This window comes from Camelus bactrianus, chromosome 5 (assembly GCF_048773025.1).
Source record: "Camelus bactrianus isolate YW-2024 breed Bactrian camel chromosome 5, ASM4877302v1, whole genome shotgun sequence".
Taxonomy (NCBI): domain Eukaryota; kingdom Metazoa; phylum Chordata; class Mammalia; order Artiodactyla; family Camelidae; genus Camelus; species Camelus bactrianus.
The window spans coordinates 77,992,614-78,011,297 of NC_133543.1; the positions used below are offsets into that span (position 1 = coordinate 77,992,614).

Sequence of the window (18,684 nt, forward strand, 5' to 3'; positions counted from 1 at the left end):
TCAGAAACAGCACTGTTATCGTCATGTTACACATTAGGCTACGAGGAAAAATGCTTCTTTTGATCAGAACTGTAACAATCATTAATTTTCCCCAAAGCCAATATCTACATTTATGCCTAAATTGGGAAAGAGCAATAGATTTTAGTGCTAGAGACCAATATGTGAGAAAACCATGGGGTGAGGATGTTAGTCCAGGAAGTCTTGTTTTTCTTTCTTCCCTAACCCAGGCGCCCTTCCTGCCCCGATCTGTTCCTCTTCTACATCATTCCCTAACTTTCTCCAGATGCACGCCATCTCCCTGCTCTGTCTTAACTGTAAAACAGATTGAGCGTAAGCTTCAAAGTATCTGTAGTATTATTTTTCTAAGAAATCCAACGAAACAAAACAAAGAGAATTAAGTCATTTTAAACACTTATGTGAGCCCGGATTTGATTATTTTTTGTGGCGCTTCTTGGATGGAGAGTAAGTAACTGGAGAAAATCTGAGAATTGCCTGTATACACACATACCCACACGCACACACCCGAACCTAAACGCTGGGCCTGGTGGCTAAACGCGTGCGTCTCTGACTCTGACGCCAGGCATCGAGGATCTTGGCAGGGCGGAGACCCGGCCCCGGGGCGGCGACCTAGACAGGCCCCGGGAAACCCCCGCCTCCCGCAGGTCCTGGAGGCCGCGGCGTCGCGGTGAACTAGGCTCGGGCAGGCCGCGGTTGCGCCGAGGAAGCCCCGGGGGGACAGGGCCATGAGGGCCGACTCGGGACTTCGGGTGGAGGAGGACCATCCGGTGAGCGGTGAGGGGCGCGCCGGCCGCTGCTCTAACGCAGCCGCTACGCCTGGGGCGGGGTGGACGCCGAAGCTCCGGGGATCAGAACCCGGGAGCCCAGTTCCCGGAGCGCGCGCATCGGCCCCTTGGGTGCTCACAGGGTAGGGTTGGGGTGGGGGCTGGAAGTTTCTCCCAAGGCCGGACCGGAACAGCAGGAGCGGGCAGAGGAGCCAGGCGTGAGTTTCCGGGGGCCTGAGTGCGCCTGTTGCCATGACGACACTTCCCTCCTCTGCGGCCCCGGCTTCTGCGGGTTCCGAGGCTGCCACCGAGGCTGCCAGCGAGGCCCTTCCTATCGACTCCTCCCGGAGGGCATTTAGCCGCCCGGGAAAGAGATCGCCGTTTGTCAGCGGGGACTTTTAATCCTCGTCTTTTCTCACGTCCCTGGGAACAAATCACCGCAACCACTAGGGAAACCATTTGAAAAATCGTGATTGCCGCCCCGCACCCGCCGGCGTCTCTCCTCCAGCTGACGGGACACGTCAGCCCCGACTCCAACGCCCCCTTTCCTGCAGGCGTAGACTGGAAAGGCCAGACCAAATCCCCTGCTACCCCTGGGTCCCACCTCGCTAGGAGGAGGCTGCAGGCGGGAGCGGCCTGTGCAGCGCAGCCCGATGACGCATTGCGCCTGCGCGCGCGGCGGGGCGGGCCGGTGTGAACCCCCGCCGGGTGTGAGCCGCTAGCGCCTGGGAGCCGGCAGCCTCCGGGAGTCCGCGTTACACTGAATGGGGAAGAAGCAGGTGGTAAGCGAGCCTTAGATACTTGTGAGTTCAGTTGAGCTGTCCTACTTTTGAGGAGTGTGGAGGTTGGCTTTCTGGATGGATGACACGTCGTTTTTGCGGGACTTTTAAAATAAGTGAACTGAGTAATTGGCTAGAACGCTGTCCATAGCATCTTTAGAACAATAGCGCTTTCATGTAACTCCTTTTCCAGTTGAATTTTGACTACTGGATGGTGTTAAGACCGCCGGCCTTGTCCTAATCTTGTACCATTTGTATTAATACACTTTTTGAGTGAATGGATAACTAAATGGGACAGCTGTGGAACAAACTACAAGAGTGTTTAAAATTTATCCCTTTTAAATCAATGTCCTCTGCAAGCAGCTTGAGGTACTTGGAACATTAAACTCATTTCTAGGCATTTCTGTTAGTATTTTATTTTGAAAGCTTCCGGAATGCTACTTAGCTGTAATTTCTCTGAACTACGCTTTTCTTGTTCATGTAAAGTAGCATTTCTACGTTTTAAATAAATTCTTTCTGCCCTAAATTGCGTTCTTCAGGCTGTATTCAGAGTATGTTTTTAAAAAGTATGTTACTGTATGGTTTAAAACCTCCATTGCCTTCCCATTGAATTAAAACAAAATCTAGGCTCCTTACCTTGGTTTTCCTAATTGATCTGCTCATGCCTTGATAACTTGCTTCATTCTTACTGATCTTTTATCTGGAACTCTCTAAGCCCAGTCTTCCCAAAAGCCTTTATATTTGCCCCCTTTTTGCTCTTTTCTTTTCCAGGTCTCAGCTCATAGAGAGACTTTTCCTAACTAAAGTAGCACTTCTCACTCTCCCTCATTTATTTATATTTATATTTTATAGCCATGATATATATATATGTATATATATATAATATATATAATAATACATATGATTATATATATTTTTTTAATATTCTAATATATAACTACTAGAATGTAGGTTCCATAAAAGCAAGGATTTCTCTGTTTTGTTCATTAATGTATCCATAATGCTTAGAACAGGGCCTGGCCTGTAGAGGATAGGGAATATAGGAAGGAAGGAATTTTATATGAAATTCAGAAATGATAGAACAAACTTAAAATTGTCCATCTGATTCCCATCATTACCTCCTGGGTTTCACTTGAGGAACAGGGTTATCAAACATTTGAAATCCTTGAAGTAAAAATGCTCTACGACTTGTATTTACAAGCTGTTTTCTTTTTTTTTCCCCATCCTGGTAGCGTCCTCCACGAGCCCTTCCACCTGTGCCAAGGTAAAAATACTTTACAGTACTTTTATTATTGAGTTTTAAAAATGCAAAATGAATAAAGTGAAAAAAAATTGACTAGTACCATTACACAACTATAATAATTCAGAAAAGGCTTCCTAAAAGTTTAAAGATGAAAAATCCTTGAATCATTAAGGTAACAGTTATAATTAAATGTTCGATTTCAAAGACCAAGTGTCCACATGGTAGGATAATGGATCCATTCTGCATGTTTTAGTTCCTTGTTTATCAGAATTCTGATCCTCTCTTGTTTGCTAGAATAGTTTCCTCAGAGTTTAAGCTGATTTTAATCAGTGACAAAATAAGAGTTCTTAATCTGTTTAATCCACTTTATTAATAGACAGTAGAGAATATGTATATGTAGGTTCAGAATATATTGGGGTTATTTTGTTAGGAATCTTATCTAACAGCTTATGACTTATAAATATTAAGCTAGGTTTGTAAACTAGCTGACTTTGTGTGAAAGCTAATTTTATTTTAAATTTCTAAGGACTTAAGTCAATTTTCAGTCTGAGAATATAATAGATTTCTAATTAATACAATTTCTCTTTTTGTCTTTGTCCTGATTAAATTTGGTCGGTGTCATGTAAAGTGCTAATCAAGGTGAGTTAGTTCACTGTTAATGTAAAACTTTCTAAATACAGTATTTGGTGTTTGAAAGTTAGATTCCTTAATTTTCTCTTAAAATTGAATCTGAATAGTATACTTTATAATGCTATGGGCTTTTTAAAAATTATAATAATCTCTTATGACTGCCATTTAAAAATGATGGTTGCTATTTGACCTTACAGATATAAAAGCACTCATCCCTGAACTGAGTCCCCAGATCATTACTGTTGGCTAGTTTATGGTTTCATAACAGGGACTGCATCTTCCTTTGCCTCGTTTCATCAGGATAGACTGGATTATGTCACACTAATCCCAGTTAATATGACTTAATATCATACAGGGTTTTTCTGGTTAATGCAAAGTCCACTGTAGCAACAGTCCAGGATAGTTACCTTTCACTATCTCTTTACTAATCATCTAGTGATTCAGGCTACTTCCCTGCTGTGGTTCTACCATCTTTTTTTTTTTACTGATTCTTTTGTTTCTGCCATCTTAACATGAGGCCTCCTCAGTTGCCACAGCAAGGGAAGAGAAAGCTGGAGGGTAACTCACTAGCTCTTTCAAGCTTTTGGCCTCCAGATGACACATACCACTCACTTCTGCTCACAGCCTGTTGGCCAGAACCAGTCATAAGCCACCTGAGTGCAAGGGGGCTGGGAAATGTAGGGGATCAGATGAATATTTGGTGAGCCCACTTTCTGTCAGTTTCTAACATTACTGACCAGCAGGGAGCTACTAGTACCACACTGTTGGCTCTCTTTGACTTTGTCAATTTCTTGCCTTCTTCCTCTAATGTATAGAAGTTGGCTGGACCCAAGGAAGAGAGGGAAAGGTCTTCCCTACTAAAAGTTCCCTTTGGACTGTTCCCTGCATTGACTTTTGGGCAGCCTTTTCTGTTGTTCTTTCTGTTTTATAGATGATATTCCACTTAGTCGTCCTAAGAAAAAGAAGCCCAGAACAAAAACCACACTAGGTAAGAAGTTGTTCTTTGTTCTGTGGGATCACAAGTTTTTCCAGGACCTTGAGCATGGTAAACATCACAGATCAGGAAGAGGCAAGACTCCCGCATTTCCACGTCACTGCTGTGTTGAGGATGGAATCAAATTCACTTTGAAGCAGTGGGATTCTTGGTGGTAGTGAGGGATAAGGCAGTGGGTAGCCTGAAGAATGTCTGAAGCATTCATGTTATAAAGAGCTGTGCCACCCCAAATCTTACTTCTGCAGCATTCTTTGACTCTTTGAGGTCTTTTATCCCTAGGTAATATAAGTTGGTGATTGGTTCCAGACCCTTGAACAGGATACTGGATTTAGAGGCACAAGATTCTTGGATCCCTCATTTCAGCCAGAGAATCTCTACATTAGAGCATGAATCTGAAGGCAGGGCCATTATCATCCTGGTATTAAAGCTCCAAAAATGACCAAGTTCTATGAACTGCTTTTTATCCTAGTTATTTGCTAATAATCCTGGATGTTCTGTCAGTGACTCAGACCCAGCATGTCCAGAATTTATCATCACTTTCAACAAGTCAAGTTTTACTTCTCACTTAAAATTTATGTTAATGGACCCTCACTCTCCCAGTGACTCAGGCTGGAAACCTCAAAGTCACCTCCTTGCTGCCTCTCACAAGCTTGCTTCTTCTATAGTATCTTTTGTGTCTCTTTTTGCCTTTCATTTCCACTGTCACAGCTGTAGTTAGTTTAGCTCCTTTCCTCTTCTCACCTGAGCTGCTGGGGGCAGCCTCTGACATTGCTCTGTAATTCGAATTTTTTCTGCTCCAGTTGGTCCTGCCCACCACTGCTGTATGAGTTTCCTAAAGCTCATAGCTGATCATACCTTCCACCTGGTCAGAAACTTGTATTAGCTTATCATTGCCTAACAAATGGAGGAATAGATGGTGGGTGGAGAAAAAGAGAGAAATGGAGATGGAAGCATAGAGCAGGAAAGACATACAGTCAAAAAGAAAAGAGAGGCAAAGAGACTTAGATTCACAAAGATGCTCACTGAAATGCTAGGCTCTAAAATTACTCACAGATACACAGAGACATGTACATATGGACTTAGAATGGTCACAAGTGAAGGATGCAATAAAGACAGAGTTGAGGGAGTGGAGGTATGGCTCTATCCCAGCTACCAGTTTTTTTTTCCTTGTAAGAAAGAGAAAAAAAAAATCAAAGCTCCAGACAAAAAAAGGGGATTTATCCTGAGGCTTTTATTAAAATTGTTGTTCAGTTAGGTTATTTCAAAATTTTCACTCCTACAATTTGCAGTTTTTCTGCATAGTGTAGCAGGTGGAGGGGAAGAAGAGATCTTTCTGTAGGGTGGATTGCTAGCAGTGAAACTACTAGGCAGAGGACCTGTGTAGTATTAATATGATTGACTTCTGCTAAATTGCCATCAAGGGAGTTTTGGTTATTTTCTTGCCACCAACAGAGTTCGAGTGTTACGTTTGCTAAATCCTTGACAACACTGAACAATATTAACCTTTAAAATTTTTTTGTCAACCCAGTGGGCAAAAAACAGCTTATTTTAATTTCCATTTCTCTGAATACTAATGAAGTTAAGCATCCTTTCATTTGTTTATTCATTTATTTGTATTTCTTCTTTTGTGAAGAAATGGGCGAGGGGATTTAATTTAGTTAAGTAAAATTCAAATCTGCCAAAATGTGTTGAAATCTGTTCAAAGATTTGATTAGGGGAGACACTGAAATGTATGATCAAATGGAAGGATAAGTTCTGTTAACTCCAGTTATCCATGATGATGTTGTCATGTGTTAATGTATTAGTGACAGGTAAATTATATAGAAGCTGATCATTCTCAAGGCATACGGCAAGTAAGAGAGTTTCCTATGGTGACAGTTTCCATTATGTTTTCACCTTTTTGAAAGTCTTAAGCAGTTTTCTGCTTCCTCTCCTTTTGTTCTTCTTTCTAGCCCCCTGTTTTTTTTTTCTTCCTCAGTCTTCCTTGTCCCCTCATTTATTTCTTTTCTCAGCTTAAAGCCCAAAGTTACAAGTGAGGAGGAAGGAAATCAAGATTTGGGGCACAGTTAATTCTGGAAGAGAAGGGGTTGTTGCGGAGGAAACATTCCAGTTCCCTCTTCCCCCATGTTTTTAAGATTCAGTCATCCCTGCTCAGGTTATCCCATTTTTTTCCACTCTGTTTTTCTGTAGCTAGCGCTTCTTTAGAAGGTCTCGCTCAGACGGCCATTCATAAGCCATCTGAGGGCAGTGAGCCACCAGCTAAAGAACCTGTAGAACATCTGGAAGCTCCAGTTCAAAAGAGACAGAGGAAGCCGAGGCTCTCTCTTGGTACGTACAGATTGTGACTGGGGGGTATTTTTAAAAACCTGTCTGTTCCTAGTTTTCCCCATCCATATCCCATTTTTTCTTTTTTGCTTAAAATTTTTAATCACTAGAGTAACTCCAATGGGTTAAGTCAAGAATACTTTAGAGGATCTCTCTTTTTTTTTTTTTTTTTAGAGGATCTCTTTTCATCGTTATGTGTACAGATTATGAGAGAAGGGGTACAAATTCAGAACCAAAACACAAAGCTTAGATCTGGGTATGTACGCAAATGTAGTATATTATGAAATGGACATTGAAATTACTGGAGAAAGGATAAATTCTATATTAACAATAATATAATGAAACAACAGCCAACATTTTTTGTCTTGCTGTGTGCCAGGCACTATTCGCAAGGTAAACAATATTATATCATTTATTTTGCTTATCAAATTGGCAGTGCTTTTAAAAATTATAAAATCCAAAACTGTTGTTAGATATGAAAGAATTGACGAGAATTGGGTACAGACACTAGTACACTGCTGATAGAAAGTATAAATTGACATAGCCTGCCGGAGCCTCTAGGAATAGAAGTAACTACAATAGCTATAGTAATTAAAGGATGCTAACTGCAGCGTAAGAGTAGAAACTGAGAATAACCAAGTATTTAACAATGTGATACTAGCTAAACAAACCATGTTTTATCCATTTAATAGAAACCAAGTACCCATTAAAAGACTGTTAAAGTGAAATAGTAACCTGGAAAACCATCAGTGATATATTGTTAAGAACAAAGATTATAAAATAGAATGTATCAAGGGATCCCATTTTTGTAAAATATGTTTTATTAATGTCCTAGGGCTGCCATAACAGATTACCATAAAGTGGTTGACTTAAAACAACAGAAATTTAGTCTCTGACATTTCTGGAGGATAGAAGTTCAAAATCAAGGTATCTGTGGAGCCAAGCTCCCTCTGAAGGCTCTAGGAAAGAACCCATCCTGGCCTCTTCTACCTTTTAGTTGTTGGCAATCTTTGGCACCTTTGGCTTGTGATAGCATAACTCATTCTGTGCCTTTGTCTTCACATTTTCCCTGTGTTTCTGTGTCCAGGTTTCACTTTTTATAAGGATACCAGTCATTGGATTTAGAGCCCATCCTAATGCAGCATGACCTCATCTTAACTTGATTACATCTGCACAGCCCCTATTTCTAAAATCTCATTGACAGTATCGGGGGTTAGGACTTGAACATATCTTTTGGGAAGACACAATTCAATCCAGAGCATACGTATGTACAGACACATATAGTAAAAAGATTAGAGGAATATAGCAAAGTAATAACAGTGGTAGTTGTTTTAGGAGGAAGAATTAGGGAGGATTTAAAAAAATTTTCTTTCTTCATTTATACTTTACTAATTTTCATATATTATGTGTGTATAGTTTTTATAATAATTAGAAAAAAGACAGCAGGTTTTGATAGAGTAAAACAAAGTAAAGAACGAGGAGTGAGAGATTAGCTCTCTCCTGTTAACATCAACCCCTATGAATAATTTTTTACAAAATAATTTCCTGACTAATTCGTTGCCCTCTTAGAAGATAGCAGGATCTTGAGTTTTGTTTTGTTCAGAACAACTGTGGTGGATTCTACTGCTTCTAGTAATATGTTTTTTAAAATAGAATCTAGGAGGGCATTCCAGGAACCATTGTCTGTATTTCGAGGTAGGAAGAGTTGCTAGTGGGCTAGAAGGCTCCACTGACTCACTTGAACTTAATACCTTGTGTGCAGGAAAGAGTTAAGACAGTGGGACTGAGACTGCTCTCCTTGGAAAGGCCCACTTGTAAGGGTGCCTCTTGACTGGCATCTGATAGAAAACTTTCTCTAAATTATAAGGGTGCACACAGTATGATTTATGCTGAGCACCTGCTTTCCTTCTGGGAGTCTGGAATTTTGTTATGCACTCAGCATAGGATGCCTGTGTGATCAGCCCCCAATAAAAACCCTGGGCGCTGAGTGTCTGATGAGCTTCCCGGGAAGGGAGAGCCCCACGTGTGTTGTCACCACTTGCTGCTGGAGGAATTAGCACATTCTGTGTGACTCCATTGATAGAGGACTCTTGGAGGCTTGTACCTGGTTTCTTTTGGACTTGGATTCACGCTCCAAAGCTTTTTCCTTTTGCAGATTTTGCTTTATGTCTTTCCTCTGTAATAAACCATAATGGTGAGTGTAATGACTGAGTCCTGTGAGTCCTTTGAGTGAATCACAGAACCTGGAGGTAATCTTGGAGATCTCTTGACATACCCTGGGTGTTGGATTACTTAATTTTTTTCCATATTGTTTGGCATTGCAATTTCAAGTTTTCTGTTAAGTGTTTTAGAGGTATAAAATTTAAAAAATTAAAAATTTTGTAAGGTGATTAAAAATTTGGAGGCCAATTAAAATTCTTAGAGTTCTGTTATTTTACAGAAGTCTTGTACATTACTTTTCTTTTTACACTGTAGTAATTTGAAAATTTAATCTACCTTATCTTCAGAATTGGAGACTGCCTTTACCCAGAAGACGACGTCTAGTCCATCGTTATTACCAAATGAAAATGGTATCAACGTGGAGCCAGCTGAGGAGCCAGTTATTCAAAAACCTCGAAGGAAGACAAAGTAAGAATTTATTTGTCCTCCTAAATCTTCTCCAGAGGTACTCTGATGCTTAATTTGGTAGCTTCTAACTAAGTCTTATTAAATACTTGTGGTTGTATATCTCTAGGATAAGGAATATTACAAAAATATCAATTAAACCAATCTAAGGATAAATTTGGAAAGAGTAAACCACTGAGAAAAGTAAAATATTGTATTTAAATTAAAAATTATAGGCGCTGCCTCTAAAAAAGAGAAACACAAATAGAAGATTTTATATAAGTAGAAAAAATACATGTAAAAGATACTAAAAATTAAAGGTTGTATTAATAAAATAGGCTATTTATTTTCTCATGTTAACAGAATTCAACTTATGATTACTTTAGCAGTAAATAAAAATGTCCATTTTAGCATAGGAAATTAAGTCTCAGATAAAATAGAATGGCATTCTTTAAAGAAGTACACTGGAAGTTTTATAACACTGTTGTTTGTATTTGGAAATGACCCTACAAGTAGTGATCAGTATTATTATAGAATCACATAATTTTAAGAATTATGTGAAGAATCTGTGAAGAACCTGACAAATCTAGTTGTCACTTCATTTTTCAGATGAGAAAGCTGAGGCCCACAGAAATATAGATGATTTGCTGTACATAGCAGTTAATAATGGATCCATTTGAGTAAAAAACAAATTTCTTGACTCCAAGTCCAGGGCTCTTTCCATTAGACTCACAGGTACCTCTTTATTTGGGTCTGTAAAAAGTCAATAATCATTCATTTTTCTTATCTTCTCTCGGAGTACAGGAAAACACGGCCAGCAGAATTACATTACGCCAATGAGCTAGGGGTGGAAGATGAAGACATCATCACTGATGAGCAGAGCAGTCTGGAACAGCAGTCTGTGTTCACTGCGCCCACTGGCGTTAGCCAGCCTGTGGGCAAAGTGTTTGTGGAAAAAAGCCGTAAGTAGTTCCTTGTTTGGGAACATGTTCTTTAAGAATCATGCAGGGATAGCCTTTGACCTAGAAGTTATACTTCTGGAAATCTAAACTAAGTAAATATACAAAAATATGGATACAAATTTGTACAGAAAGCTAATCATCACATTGTTATTCGTGAGAGTAGAAAGATTAGGCCTTAAAATTTACAATTAAGATTTTATGTAAATTGTTTTAGAACTCTGATTCCTTAAGAGCCCACCTGTGGAATCTTGGAGTTGTTGGCCAGTGAGAAACCAGAGAGGCTGACTTACCCAGGGTCTGGCGGTTGATTAGTGCAGAACTGGGACTCAACTAAGGTTTCATGACTTCTGGTTAAGGGCTTTTATTAGTATACCATAAGGCCATTTAATTTACTTCTGTCTATTTTCAAGCAGTATCACACAATCCTCATTTATATTCTTGCTTCCCTTATCATAGAAATCTACCCACTAGAGTAACTGACCATAAAAGTTACCAGTTGTCTGCCCAGAAGTTGCCTTTTCTTTGGGAAAATTAGGTATCGCATCTTTGTCTTTTCTTCTCCAAAATATCTAACAGCCAGCTTTGGCTAGAATAATTGAAGTGGAACCTTTTCTGCTTCCTGAGGTCCATTTGTGGATCGGTAGTTAAATGAGAAGGCGCCTCCTCACCAGCAGTAAAAGCATAAAGCTCTGCTCCCAGTGTTGCAGTGCTGGCACTTGACCTGATACTTTGCATGGGAATGTTCTTAAGAGAAGTGTATGAAACAGCCCATTTCTCTTCTGTCATCACGGAACACTGTGCTGTGCACACTGGCATCTTTTCTTAAGACATTTAAAGTGTTTTCAAATATTGACTTACATTTATAGTGTTGAAATTTAAACTTTAATATTTTTAAAGTCTATAAATTAGGATTTTTTTAGACTATGTCATGTTAAAGGTTTCTAGACTTTTTCTGAGTTGCAAGTTCACTATTGTATTTCATTAAATGTGATTGATTTCTAAGACTGTTACTTTAATATCTATTTTGGATTGAGGAGAAAGTACATGGACATTGTTTATTTTTCTTAAAGATTAAAAAATAAAATGTTTTAGCAACCAAAAGAAAAGAGCTTTCTGAAACAGGGACTGAATCAGGGATAATTTTTACATAGGAAAACAGCAAAATTTCAGTCTTAGTCTTTGGGTTCTGAAGTGTGGAATAATGAAAAAGACCACCAGCATTCCCCCTTGCTAGTTGTTTGTAATTGTGTTTTGTGTCCTTAGGGCGATTCCAGGCTGCTGATCGTTCAGAGCTGATAAAGACCACAGAAAAGATAGATGTGTCCATGGATGTGAAGCCTTCCTGGACTACTAGAGATGTTGCATTGTCAGTGCACCGTGCTTTCAGGTGGCTTTTTTTGTTGGGCTTTTCTTAAAACAAGTGTTCTGTGAAAAAAAAAAAAGTGTTGATTGTTCAATACTCTTAACAAAATTGGAAACTTGAAATGGTGGGTGGGTATATTTTTTTAAGCTTTCAATTAGAGTTAAATGATCTGCCTATCAGTGTAGTAAAAAGAAAAATTTGTTTTTACTTTTTGTGAAGTCTTGAATTTTATTCTTATATGTGAAGAGCTTTAAAGAGTATTTTAGCTTTTCACTTTAGTAATGCACGCATAATGATGAAACCCTTTTCCATTCAGGATGATCGGTCTCTTTTCTCACGGCTTCTTGGCTGGCTGTGCTGTGTGGAATATTGTTGTGATATATGTTCTAGCAGGAGATCAGCTTTCTAACCTCTCAAACCTTCTGCAACAATACAAGACCTTAGCATATCCATTCCAGAGTCTTCTCTACTTGCTTTTGGCTCTGAGTACAATTTCGGCTTTTGACAGGTAAGACTTGTGACTGCAGATCCCTCTAACTTTTCTTCAGGAGGAAGTGTTGAGCAAAATGTGTCCCTGACTAACTATGATATTTTCAAAATAGAATGATAGGATTTAATATTATTTTGACTTTTTAAAAAAGCCATTCTGTTTCTGTGCTTTTTGGTGGAGATGGGGCTACTGTGGATGAAAACATCCCCTAAAGTCTTAAGCCTTTCTGCATCAACTCTAAGTCGAGAATTTCATCCAGATATAATCAACTGAAAAAGTCCCAGATATCTTCCAAACAAACTGGATCAGGTATAGACAGGACTCTGGGTACTGTGCTAGTTTCCCAGGGCTGCTGTGATAAAGTACTGTAAACTCAGTGGCTTGAAACAAGAATTTATTCTCTCACAGTTCTGGAGTCTAGAACTCTAAGATCAAGGTGTCAGCAAGGTCGATTTGGTTTTGCAGGGCTCCAAGGGAGAGTTTATTCCGTGCCTTTCCCCTGGCTTCCAGTGGTTGCTGGCAATCCTTGGTGTTCCTTGGCTTGTATATGCTTTACTCCATTCTCTGCCTCTGTTGTCACATGACAGTCTTCCTGTGTGTCTCTGGGTCTGTGTCTTTTGTTATAAGGACACCAGTCATACTGGATTAGGGCCCATTGTAATGGTCTCACCTGAACTTGATCACATCTGCAAAGACCCTGTTTCCAAATAAGGTCACGTTCACAGGGTCTAGAAGTTCAATATATCTTTTTGGGAACACAATTCAACCTATTAAGAAAAACAACTTATACCGTAATGATATGGGTAATAGGATGAGGTAGAATCTGATGAAATTTGCAGGTCAAGTTTAAATTGTTCCTTTTTAACTCTAAAGGAATGGTGGCTACAATAGTCTTCTAGTTAAATGTTTTATGTGGCCTTTGTAAATAAGATTCTTTCTTGTGTATTAAGTATTTAGTATTAAGAATAAACTGTAGCTAAAGCTCAGTAATCGACAATATATATGGTAGCATTAAAATAGAGAAGGAAGAAAATATAGTCCAGAGAGTGCAGTTTTGTAAGAAGTGTACAGTTACACTGTGACAGGAGGCTTTTATATTTTCTAGGATCGACTTTGCTAAAACATCAGTAGCAATCAGAAATTTTCTTGCCCTGGATCCAACAGCTTTAGCATCTTTCTGTAAGTAAATAGTCTAATTTGATAACTGTGTAACTTTGGATCAGGAAAAGTATAAATTTATTTTTAAAATGATTATATATTATTGCTACTTATAAATATGACTTATAGATATTCAGTGGAATTTTTAATTAAAAAACCATGGTCGGCATACTTTTGTTAGAATTATTTTTCAATAGAGGTTATCTAAATAACTTTTAAAAGTTTGCTATCTGTATTGCTTAATATTTAACTTTTGTGTTTTCTACTTGACATTATACAGATTAAGCTGATACGGCATTTCAGTAACAAATACTATTTTATATCTTTTTGATAATTTGCAATAAATTTTGTTCTAATTATGAAAATATTAATAAAACTAATTTTAGGACCTTGAGTAGATCATTTAATTTCTTAAAAGATCTAGACTCTTGTCAGTCTAATGATGAAATAGTAAGCATATCAAAAGACCCTTCTTTACCTGTATTCTTAAAAAATAATGTAAGACTATCCAGCCTATTGAGATTAACCAAGTGAAATACTTTTGTATCATCATTCCCCAAAGTACAGATTATTTTTGACCTTAGTCTGTAAATAAAAAATAAACTGGGTTGTTAAAAATATGTTATTAGTAATTCATTTGTCTTTTTCTCAGTGTACTTTACTGCTCTTATATTATCTCTGAGTCAGCAAATGACAAGTGACAGAATCCACCTTTACACACCTTCTTCTGTTAACGGCAGCCTCTGGTAAGAATTCGCAGTAGCATTAGTCACTGTTGATGGTAATAACAGCAACAGTGGGAGTAATGATACTGTCCTTATCCTCTCTTTTACTTCTTTTCATCTATAAATAATAATGAAGGTCCTTTTTCATTTTCAAAATTATAGCAAAAAAAGCCTTATTCCATTGGTTAATGGGTAACTATTGTTATTTACTCCTGCATTTTTAATGAAATGTCTGCTTTTTATAAATCTGTTTTTTAAATCTCAAGTTATAAACTTATTTACAAAACAGACTCACAGACACAGAAAACAAACTTGTGATTATGGGGTAGGGGTGCGGGAATGGGTTAGGGAGGGATAAATTGGGAGTTCGGGCTTTGCGGATACTAACTACTGTAAATAAAATAGATAAACAGCAGGGTCCTATTATATAGCATAGGGAACTATATTCACTACCTTGTAATAGCCTATAATGAAAAAGAATATGAAAAGGAAAAAATATATATGCATAACTAAATCACTATGCTGTACACCAGAAATTAACGCAACATTGTAAAGCAACTATACTTCAATTTTAAAAAAAGAGAGAAAATCTCAAGTTATGGCTTTAAAATAAACCATTACATATGAACTGGAGGAGCTCTACCCCGTTACCCACAATCAGGGAGCCCGATACCCCAGAATAGTGATGGGAGTGGGTACCTGAGACGGAGTCAGAAAACCAAGCGGTGCTAGAAGGAAAGCAGACCAGGGACAGCCAGCCTCCGCAGATCAGTGGTCAAGCATGAGGGTGACAGGACGGCTGAGGTTCCAGTTCGCAGAACTCAGAGGGGCATTCTTTTTTGAGAAAGTGGCTGGGGCATGAGATAAAGAGAGAAAGAAAAGATTGACAAGTAGCACTACAGTAGTTGGAAAGGAAACTTGAAAACTTTTAGCAACACTGAATTTCTATTCACAACAGTGTACAAAGCAAATCTGTTTAGAATTCAGTAACCTTTGTGCCTTTGTTCTCGTGGTGTATATGGTGTATTTGATAGCAGAAGTTTTATTTTATGCTTGTTACTCCTCTAGATGAGGAACCTCCTACTTTTTTTTTAAGTTTATAAAATAGATGTATTTGGATATATGGACCAAAATGAAGACATTTCTAATTATTATTTCTGTACCTTTAGGGCAGAAGGAATTGAGGAACAGGTTCTCCAGCCATGGATTGTGGTGAATCTGGTGGTGACCCTTCTGGTTGGATTATCTTGGCTATTTTTGTCTTACAGGCCAGGCATGGATCTTAGTGAAGGTATTAAAGAAAAAATAGTGTATCATGAAATCTTCTATAATGACTTTATAAATCTTATTTTAATGAGTAGAGCTTATAATAGTCCAATAACAAAGGTATATTTAAAATAAAATAACACAAGAAGAGTAACAGTAAAGTAGTGAAACAGAACGTCAAGAGAAGCAGGGAGGAGTGTGTGGGAGAGCTGGAGCCTCAAAGTACTTATCGAGGGGCTTCTGTGGTCCTGCATATTTTGGAGGTAGTTCTTCTCTTGGAACTGTCTTCACTTCTCTGAGTCTCTTTCTGATCAAAGATCTCTTAATTTGAAATAAATCACACTTCATATATTAGCCTTTATTAGACACATATTCAGTTTATTCTTACCTCCTCCTCTACCTGGCACAAATTCTTAACCCTTCAATATCTAATGAAGTGTTTAGTAATCCTACTTTCACTGTGCCCAGGGTGAAGTGAGATTTACTAATCTCTAGTCCCCAGACCCTGCTCAGAACACCTGAAGGAGGAGAATCACACAAGCAAACTCCTTGTCCTTCAGCACTGCTTTAGGGACTGCTTAGTATTTGTATTGTAAGTGGTATTTCCTGGGCAGGTGTTCCACGATTTTACCATTGACTCTGATATTTCCTGGACTTTGGTTATTATTTTATTATTGATTTGTTAAACATCCTGAGCATTTAACTGCAGTTTGATCAACTGATTATAACCTATGTCTCAGAAGTCTTGGAACTGAGAATCTTTCCAACATTTCCATTTGTAAAAACCGAGACAGAAAAATGTAATTGTATTATGTATTTTCATTCATGAATGTACCTTTTCTCATGATGTTTCACTAATTATTCCTTTTGATATATTTAAATGTTAAAAAAAATCTTCTTAGGCTTTATGTATTTCACTGTTTTTCTTTCACTCAGTATAGTTTTTAGTCATTCAAAGATTTTTTTACTTAATACATCAGGGCACTTTATTCTATTAGGTTCCTAAGGTTTTCTTTTTTTATATTTCTTGGGATTTTAATAAATTATGTGTCTATGCTAGGTAATAGTTTAAATGTAGAAATGTCAACTAGTAACATTCTGCACTGTGGTTGGGATTGAAGTGCACCCAGCTGGCTTGTATAGTATTCAGTCTATATCACAAAGTGTATGTTACTTACTAAATATTGACAGAATCCTGCTCTCTTTTAGGGCCATGTGAGTCAAATAACATTTCCATGTGGATTAAAAAAAAGTAAATATAAAATGAGAATGATAGTACTTGCTTTTAGGGTTGTCATGGTGATTAAATGTGGTAACATATTTAAGATATCCTTTCATAATGACCTCCGAATAAGTGCACTAGATTATCTGCTGGCAGAAGTTACACAAATAATTTCACACACACCTCATGTTAGTTCCAGGTCCTCCTCTACATCTACCTCTTACTTTTTAAGTTTTCATGATCACTATAGAATTAGACATCTTAGCTGTTAAATGATCCTGGATTCTCTAAATGATTTAAATTTCCTGGTAAGAGTAACTATATTTTCTCCACTGTATATGTTTTATTTTTGGGGGGTTGACAGTACATTCAAAACTTGTACATTTCAAAATGCAAAACTTGTACATTTGTCATTAGCTCACCTTTTAAATCAGATTTCAATATCAGTAATTCTTACACTTGTACTCGAGGGCTTTCTATTACCATGTATTATATCAGTATTTTAAGAGACTGATTATAACTAAGCTGTACAACTCTTTTTGAGATACTGGGAAACTACTTTGAGTATGATTTGTTCATCTTCTCTCCCAGAGCTGATGTTCTCCTCTGATGTGGAAGACTACCCCGATAAAGGAATCAAAGCCTCTTCATAGTGCCAACTCACCTTCAGAAGAATGACCCAGTATTTAGAACTTTTTCCATTCTGGTTTTTAAACGTATTTTTATAAGCTATGTACAGATGTATTTGGAATTGATTTTTTGATTACATGATACTGAAAAATTTCTCAAGATTATGGAAAATGTTAAAACTATATCTGTAATTTATACCCAAACATGAGTTTCTATAGCATTATTGTCTTAATGACAAAGATAATGAACTAGGAACCAGCAGGTGAAAGTGTTTTTTCCTGTTTTCTCAAGTTAGTTTCATTTATAATCATTATCTTTAAAAGCACTAATACAGTGTTTTTTTAAAAGCCATAACTTTAGTGTTATGAAATATATATCAGGTTTCAACATAAATTTAGGGAATAGGGAAGAAGGGGGGAAAAGATCTTCATTATTTACTTAATGTCTCCTTACTGAATAAATTGAAATATGAAATTTGTCTTTTCTGAAATTGGCCCAGTGGTTGTGTATCATGTAATAAGTATAAATGTAATGTTATGCAGCTTTAAAGATGCTTTATGGCTAATAAAAATGAAATGTAACTTTTGTTTGAAAAATTTTATAACCATAAAAGTTTATTTCCCTCTAAAACTTATACCAGTGGTTCCCATATCTGGTTGCACATCAGAATCATATAGGGAGCATTAAAAACCATATATAGCAAAAGAGAAGGTGAGCAGGCCAAGAACTCAGGAGAATAAAGCAGAGGCCTCTGAGTTTATTAAGCTAACACTCAGTTGACCTCTGCAGACCCTTTCCTTTGTCTCTTTTTGCACAAGAATAAGCATGAGTAGAAATACATCATGCCTATTCCTAAGCTCTTTGTCAGAGATCTTTGGCTCTCATGGAAATTCCACACTTGAGGTGGATCCTGCACTGGAAGACGTCTCTTCAGAGCTGTACCCAGTGGTGCCTCAAATGGCCTGAGACCTAGAGCTCAAGACAGTGATAAGACTCACCATGGGAAAATCTGTCTCAAAGGCTCTGAAGCACCTCAGTAAAACTGTTGGGCCTTCCTGATCAGCAAGCCACTGAATGTTGTGGAACCGAAGAGGACTGAGAAATTGATGCTGGAGATAGCTGGTTCTGAGAATAGGTCTAAATTTGGTACACACACCTTAGTAGGGAACATCTTGGTGTATGTGAGGCTGGATCTGCTGAAAACGGAACTCCCCCGCTGTCATAGAATTGTAAACCAACCGGCAATCCTGAAGTCACCCTGCCAGTTCCAGCTTTCACTGTGATCAGCAGTGGTTCCTATGCTGGCAGCCCAGGAGTTTGTGATCCTCCCCGTCAGCAAACTTCAGGGAAGCCATGCTCATTAGAGCTGAGGCTTACCACACCTGAATAGTGTCATCAAGGAGAAATCCAAAAGAACCAATGTAAGGGATTATGGTAGGCTAAATAATGTCCCCCAAAGATGTCCATGTCCCAGTCCCTGGAATTTGGTGGAGCCATACAAATCTATCATC

At 38.2% G+C, this 18,684-nt stretch overlaps 1 protein-coding gene across 2 annotated transcripts; it reads left to right on the plus strand.

Annotated features, from left to right (window-relative positions):
• The first annotated feature begins 647 nt into the window (after positions 1-647).
• On the plus strand, positions 648-17,754 carry TMEM237 (transmembrane protein 237). 2 transcript variants are annotated; one of them, XM_010971842.3, is made up of 13 exons: positions 648-785; positions 2,794-2,825; positions 3,433-3,443; positions 4,366-4,422; positions 6,619-6,756; positions 9,261-9,381; positions 10,162-10,319; positions 11,583-11,706; positions 11,999-12,190; positions 13,278-13,351; positions 13,983-14,076; positions 15,225-15,346; positions 17,135-17,754. In XM_010971842.3, exons 1-13 carry the CDS (start codon positions 744-746, stop codon positions 17,194-17,196), a joined length of 1,227 nt encoding a protein of 408 aa, XP_010970144.1. In that variant the 5' UTR covers positions 648-743; the 3' UTR covers positions 17,197-17,754. The 2 variants fall into 2 exon arrangements, with proteins under 2 accessions (XP_010970144.1, XP_010970145.1); XM_010971843.3 differs by lacking the exon at positions 648-785 and adding an exon at positions 858-1,564.
• Positions 17,755-18,684: the final 930 nt, after the last annotated feature.